This window comes from Austrofundulus limnaeus, unplaced genomic scaffold, assembly GCF_001266775.1.
Source record: "Austrofundulus limnaeus strain Quisiro unplaced genomic scaffold, Austrofundulus_limnaeus-1.0 Scaffold3, whole genome shotgun sequence".
NCBI classification, from domain to species: Eukaryota; Metazoa; Chordata; class Actinopteri; order Cyprinodontiformes; family Rivulidae; genus Austrofundulus; species Austrofundulus limnaeus.
The window spans coordinates 8352290-8359762 of NW_013952405.1; the positions used below are offsets into that span (position 1 = coordinate 8352290).

General features: G+C 39.5%; 1 protein-coding gene across 1 annotated transcript in view; it reads left to right on the forward strand.

Annotated features, from left to right (window-relative positions):
* fzr1a (fizzy/cell division cycle 20 related 1a) overlaps positions 1-6141 on the forward strand; it is an 8474-nt gene extending 2333 nt beyond the window's left edge. Inside the window, exons 3-14 of the mRNA XM_014021202.1 lie at positions 811-939; positions 1159-1222; positions 1957-2087; positions 2162-2247; positions 2337-2520; positions 2614-2679; positions 3008-3110; positions 3242-3426; positions 3532-3765; positions 3848-3952; positions 4976-5068; positions 5173-6141. Of these exons, the coding sequence (XP_013876656.1) occupies positions 811-939; positions 1159-1222; positions 1957-2087; positions 2162-2247; positions 2337-2520; positions 2614-2679; positions 3008-3110; positions 3242-3426; positions 3532-3765; positions 3848-3952; positions 4976-5068; positions 5173-5214 (1422 nt within the window). The 3' untranslated portion in view covers positions 5215-6141. The remainder of the gene's footprint in view (positions 1-810; positions 940-1158; positions 1223-1956; positions 2088-2161; positions 2248-2336; positions 2521-2613; positions 2680-3007; positions 3111-3241; positions 3427-3531; positions 3766-3847; positions 3953-4975; positions 5069-5172) is intronic.
* The last annotated feature ends 1332 nt before the right edge of the window (positions 6142-7473 follow it).

Here is a 7473-nt window from a genome sequence, read left to right on the forward strand (position 1 = left end):
AATAACACCCCCTACAGTCTAAATTATTTCTCGTGACCACTCGTGAATTTTGTTCGTATCTGAAAAAATCGTAGAATACGAAAACATTGATGAATGCCACAAATTCTCCTAAATCACTCGTACGCACAACTTAAGAACAAATCTGTGCGTACGAACGGTTCTTGCATGAGGCCCAATGTGTCTGTACAAGTATTTACATAAGCTGGGTTAATTCATGTAGCTCCATAATGTTACAAAAGCCATTTCAAGGGACTGCAAGTACATTTCAGTTAGTTCAGATCCATCAAATTATAGGTTGGTTTCCTTAGACATTTTGATCATATTTGTATTTATAAAAAGTAAAATACTAAAAGAAAATATTAGATTGCATCTTTTTTTTTTAAATTCAAGCCCCAGATTTTAGAACGCAAGGGGCAGCAGGCAGCCCAGGAGCTGTGGCCATCTGCTCTAATAGTATGATTAATTTATCATCATGTGTATTGAACTCTAATAGACACTTTTTAGATGGTCATAACAGCACATGACTTGAACCGGGCAGATAGGTTGTTACTAATATTGTTGTAAAAAAAAGTTTTAACAAATCAGTTATTTCACAGTGTCACAAGAGCTGAGCAAAAACAAGACCTTACCAGCCAAATGACGCTGCTGCGATCGCTGCCTCCTGTTGTTAACACCTCCAAATGAACGCACCATCTGCCTCATAAATTATCGTCCTGTTTTGTTATTAAGATTTCAAATCACTGTCCAAGGCCAGTTTCTGTTTGTGCCCCTGTCAGAAAACGCTCTCTCTCTCCTCTTCCCATCGTGTAGAAAGCTGTGGGAGCGGTGCGAACTCTGACACCCACCAGCTCCCCACTGTCCTCTCCCAGCAAACATGGCGATCGCTTCATTCCCTCCCGAGCAGGAGCCAACTGGAGTGTCAACTTCCACCGTATTAATGTGAGTCTGCTGCAAAACACCCTACGATTTCACTATCTGTCCAACCAAAAGGACAATCCTTTCAAAATAAAGTGATCATTATGACCAATAAAAAATAATTAAATAAGTAAAAACACCTACTTTTAGTTTTTGTTTGATTTGCTATCAGTTTGTAAATCAGTACTTTCACTCGTGTAAATATTTGGTTTATTTATTGATTGATTTAATTTTCTGATCCAGGAAATTGAAAAGTCTCACAATCAAAACAGGAAAACCAAAGACGGTACCACCGACAGCAACAAAGGTAACTTATTGCTTTTGTGCTGATTGATTATATTTTTTAATTCACAATTAAAATGTGCCATCAGAGCTCGGTGAGGCTGCTGCACGTTAAACTTTTCTGTATTTTGTCGCCTCAAAGTTTGAGCATTTATTTTGCCAAAACTGACAGGAAGTGTTAAATTTGAAATAGTTTTTTTGGGGGTGGGGGGATGATTCATTCAGAGGGTAGCTAAACTTCACTGGAGCTTCACTTCTTTATTACTGAGTAAACTACATTTTTGTTTGGCAACCTGTAATAAAAACCATGAAAGGGACATAGATTGATATGAAAATAAGGGTCTTAATCAACCTAATTTTGTGATTCACCTCCGCAAAAACTCTTAATATCAATGGTAACTTATTAAAAAATAATCAACGGTGATACTTCTAATTTCCGTCTCCTAAAAATGATTTTCCTGTATTTCTGTAGCTGTACTTTCAGTGTGAGTTTTATTCATCTTTTTAGCTCTATTTCTCAGGTTTCTGTGCCTACTCAAGTCAATTTTGATAATTTGACCTTCTCTTGTTTACTGAGCATGGGGAGGTTTATGACTAGAGGAGGAAGGGACTAAACATAGCTGAGTGGGGAAAAGAAAAGTCTCTGATCTTTAGAAGTGCGAGAGGGTGTCGTGAAATTGCAGAGGGAGTTCAGTGTCTGAACTTAATCATTTCGACAGCCTGGTTTGATTTCCCTTCTGTCCGCTCCTCTGTCTTCAGTGGATGGTCTCGCTTACTCGGCTCTGCTGAAAAATGAGCTGCTAGGCGCCGGCATCGAGAAAGTCCAGGACCCCCAGTCTGAGGATCGTCGATTGCAGCCTTCTACGCCTGCCAAGAGAAGCCTGTTTAATGTAAAACCAACGACGTAGCTCTGATGTTTGTGGAATATTTTCCGAATTAGTAATCATCTGTTTGTGTTTTGTAGTATTCCTTAAGTACTAAGAGGTCTTTGCCAGAAGAAGATGGAAATTCAGTTTCTCCATATTCTTTATCACCTGTCAGTAGTAACAGGTAATTAATATGTTTTGGTATTAATTAAATAGTATTTTTCATCGCTTGTGCAACAGTATTCTTACATTTCTCTTGTTCTGTCTTAACAGTCAAAAACTTCTACGATCACCAAGAAAGCCTACCCGTAAAATTTCCAAAATTCCTTTCAAAGTTCTTGATGCTCCAGAGCTTCAAGACGACTTCTACCTCAACCTGGTGGACTGGTCCTCTCTAAACGTGCTCAGTGTTGGCCTGGGTACCTGTGTTTACCTGTGGAGCGCCTGTACCAGCCAGGTGCGTCTCGAATGATGAGGAATCAGACTTTACGTTGTGTATATTTAAAACTACGAGTTTACTTCACGGTGACGAACATTTTTCTGTTCTTAGGTGACTCGTCTTTGTGACCTCTCCGTCGAAGGAGACTCAGTAACATCAGTGGGATGGTCAGAGAGGGTAGGTTTTTTATTTCCACCACTGCTAACTTGTTTCAATATCAAGTTTGATTGAAAACACAAATTCAAAGGAAAAAAATTAAAAACAATCTTGTAATGTCTCCATGTTTTTAAATGTTTTATTTACACTATACTTCATAATCAAGTTTCTCAGTTTTACTACTGAAGACCTTCTGTTGAACAAAACTGTTTTGTCACACAATCCAAACTTTGCAATTTTGTTGTAGATTTAATTTAGTAAAAAATATAACAACATATAAAGTGTTCAATGTTTTAGATTGTGGGTGAATTTGTTTTGTATTATTTATGTGTGTGTTTCTGTGTTTTAGGGTAACCTGGTAGCAGTGGGTACTCACAAAGGCTACGTGCAGATTTGGGATGCAGCAGCAGGGAAGAAGCTCTCGGTACTCGAGGGACACACAGCCAGAGTGGGTGAGTTGACAGAGACTTGTGTGAGAATGACGATGTTAAGACCTTCGTTTACATGCAGTTGTTGGGCGGTGCCTCTGGATGTTCAGTGATCAATTCCACTTCGGTTCACCTTTTTCATTCCTCACTGCCAGGCGCTTTGGCGTGGAACGCGGACCAGCTGTCATCTGGGAGCCGCGATCGCATAATCCTGCAGCGGGACATCAGAGCGCCACCTCTCCAGTCGGAGCGCCGTCTCCAGGGGCACAGGCAGGAAGTCTGTGGGCTCAAGTGGAGCACAGACCACCAACTGCTGGCTTCGGGTGGAAATGACAACAAGGTACACCGGTGGAGACTTGTCTGTTGTTCAGCTGCACGTCTGCACCGGATCACAAACCTGTTCCTGCGTTTCTGTTCTCTCAACATTTCGACCCGCTGTCTGCAGCTGCTTGTGTGGAACCATTCGAGCGTTTTGCCGGTGCAGCAGTACACGGAGCACTTGGCTGCGGTGAAGGCCATCGCCTGGTCGCCTCACCAGCACGGTCTGCTGGCCTCCGGAGGAGGGACCGCTGATCGCTGCATCCGCTTCTGGAACACCCTGACCGCCCAACCCTTGCAGTGCACCGACACGGGCTCTCAGGTCTGCAACTTAGCCTGGTCCAAACACACAAACGAACTGGTGAGTCACCTTCCTGTGTGCTAAAATAAGTTTATATGAAAACCAGCACCCCTGCTTCCGTTAAAAACTCTGTTTTCTGCAGGTCAGTACACACGGTTATTCCCAAAACCAGATACTGGTGTGGAAGTATCCATCGTTAACTCAAGTGGCCAAACTCACAGGACATTCCTACAGAGTGCTCTACCTAGTGAGTAAACACGACACGTTTTTACTTCTCTGTTCACAAAGCTACATGTAAAATACAACTCTGTACTGGAAGCATCATTTAAAGGCAATATTTCATCCAAAAATGGGAAACAAACATAATTAATGCTCACTGAAAGAACTTAAAACATGTGTAGGTCCAGTTTAAAAGCAAATATGAACTTGTTAAAATAATATTTGTTTGACATTTACATGAAAGACATCTTCTAGTTTCACACAGAGGTGGTCAATAGTAAGAATTTTAGTATTGATCTGATATCAAAGAAATACAGGGCTAGTATATCAGACTTTGATACTAATATGTTCATTGATTAATTATGTGATTTTGCCTTTTAGTGAGTCAATTATAATAAAACAGGACAAATATTTTAGTCAAAAAGACTGTTTTAACTACAACAAAATAAAATGATTTGACTGTATAAATAAAATAATTGACCTTTAGCATAACTCTTCCCCAAACAGTCATTGTCCAGTCACACGTCATTAGCATCTCTGATGATGCAAGCTAGGTCCGACATTCCCCAAGATGGTGAAGCGATGCGCCCTATTATTTTCTTGCTACACACAATTGTTTAAGAAAAAAGGCAGTAGTGCAAAATACAAATAAAAGAAGCAACAATGTAACAAAAATATAAATTTTCCAACGTCAGTAACAACCCAAAAATGCCTTCCCTTGCACTCGGCCATGATGACAAATGATGAACTCCAAACAGTTTGGAGACTCTACACTACTGACTTTATTTTTCATGTTATTTGTGGAAAAATAAAGTCTGTAGTGCAAATAAAGTGTAAACAAAAAAAAATTGATTTAGTCAAACTTGCATCGATCCGATACTCATCTGGATATCGATACGCCCACCCTCTAGTTTCAGAGTATGATAGAAAAAAAGAAAAAAACACTTTCTGAAGGGAGCCAGTATGTCCTTTTTTTGCATACTTCTGTTTACTCTGATCACACAGTACTGCAGGGTTGTATACTTTGTGTGTAATGATGAGTTTTGTGCAGGCCATGTCACCCGACGGAGAGGCCATTGTGACGGGGGCGGGAGATGAAACACTTCGATTTTGGAACGTTTTTAGTAAAATGAGATCTACTAAGGTACAGATGTTTCTCATTTCTTTGTCTAACACTAATTTAAATGCACTCAGGACTGATCAGTTTTATTATATTTCTGTTTAATCATGTTTTTTGTCTCCTCTTAGGAATCAGTCTCAGTGTTGAACCTCTTCACCAGGATCCGGTAGTCTGTGTTTCAGTGGGGATAACGAAGGGAAGGGGGTTTGTCTCTGCATGCATGGAGTTGTTCATGAGCCTCTTTGAATATTCACATCCTTCAGAGGCTTCAGTGACTGATCTTAGTTTAGCCAATTTATAGCTGATGTTGGGAGGAGCTGAAGAGTTGCACAAGTAGACTTTCGAGGGCTGAGAAAATCATTCGGCGCCCAGGACTCCACCTGATATATGGAACCACTGCCACTTCAACCAGACCCATGACGATCAGGAGCATTTCAGGGCCGTTTGTGTGGTTGTTTTGTTTACAAAACCGACTTTGTGCATACCTGCCAAATACATTGTGTTTGTTTTATTTGGTTGTGTATTTATTTTTATTTAGTTTTATTCCTACGAGCTGCCTGTTTAAAAAGGCTGGTGGGTTTACTTTCATGTCCATAACTGCAGATTTCAGTCTTACCTCTGAGCTAATTTGGATTTCTCCTGATTTACTAAAAAAAAAAAAGGCATGTTAGTTTTTAGATTTTTTGTTTATTTCTGATTTTAAGAGTGACAATAATGCTTCATGGACACTGATATCAGATTACATAAACCACTGAGACCTGGTGTTGGTCAAAGGCCTTTTTTTAATCGTTTATCAAGTTCATTTTAGTCCACTAAATGTTCAAAGATTATTTCATAATCTCATAAAAAATAAAAAAAATACTCTGGGAAAACTATAAGAGTAAAAGTTACAAAAATAATCTGTATAATTTATCATTTTAGTGTTACTTGTATGGGCAATTGTTTTCTTTTTTGTCTGTTAACAGAATTTGGTAAGAAAGATAAAATGTCTTGGCCTATCGGTGTAGTTTGTAACAAGTACAGTTTATAAAAAAAAGGGGTTAAACCAGCCAATGCAACGGCATGTTCAGAAGCTAATAAAGAGCATTTATGTGTTGAGCAGTCACTTTTTTTAAATGCATCAAAAAACATTTCTATCCTCAGCTATATTTAGCTGTTTTCTGTTTGCAGCCTCTTTTTTTTTCAGGATGGAGATTATTGGTTCAGGGCTGCCCAACCCTGGTCCTCAAGTACCCCATCCAGCATATTTTACTTGTTTCCCTGCTTTTTTCAGCAGGTCTTCAGAAGATTGTTAATCACACATTCATTCAAACTAGGTGTGTCAAATCAGGGAAATATCTAAACATGCAGGAAAGGAGTCCTTGTGGACCAGGGTTGAGAATCACTGCTTTAGCACGTTATCTGATTTATTATTTACAGATAAATGGCAAGGAATCAATGGCTTCCAGAGGCAATAATAAAAAAAACATAAAATTGAATCAATATATTTTGAAAATGTCTCATCAAACTCGGAGAAGCTCTTGAGGTGTTGGTCAACACTTAAAGCAGTGATTTTTAGATGTTTCCCCGACTTGACACACCTGGTTTGAATGACTGAGTGATGAACAATCTTCTGAAGAGCAGGGAAACAAGTAAAACATGCTGGATAGGGGTCCTAGAGGACCAGGGTTGTTTGAGAGGGAATTTTAACTGCTAAACTCTAGTAAAAAATGTAAAGTCATCTCAGTGTTTCACTAACTATCCTGCATGTTCAGCACCTGATGAATGGTTGATTAACAGGCTTCTGCAGAACTTAGAACTTGAAGAGATAAAACAATCACTGAGGTGTGTTTGAGCAGAGAAACTAGCAAAACATGCAGGGTAGCAGCCCTCAAAGTCGAGGATTTGTTGGGTTAATGTTAAAATTCATTATTGTGCAAATAGAGAACAAAGTGAGAAGTGTGATTTGTTTGAAAGAAATATTGAAAAAAAATCTAAAACAGGAACTGGCTGTGTGGTTTTGCCAATTTGCACCAGAATGAACCAAAACGTTTTTAGAACAATATCAACACAAACTTTTCCTACCAGTTGTCCACCACAGCAGTGGAAGGATGATGAGTCGTGCACCATGCAGTCACAGTAAAACAAACTGCTCTGTTTTTAAGTGATGGGGCTAAATGTGATAAATGTGTTTTGGCGCTGCACAGTGCTGCCTCCAGAATATTTTTATAGGGTGAAAATTCTGGGATGGCACACCAAAATTTTGTGTTTATTATGACCCCCACACACGAAGCATAAGCAGGAGTCGTATTGTTCTCGTACTGTTAATTTTATTTTATTTTTTTTCCCCCGGAGATTTTTGGTCAACAGTAGCACAAAAACGGCTGCACCGGTCAACATGAAATTTGGCAGGGCTGTAGATGAGTCTGACCTACACTGCGCCAGCCAAC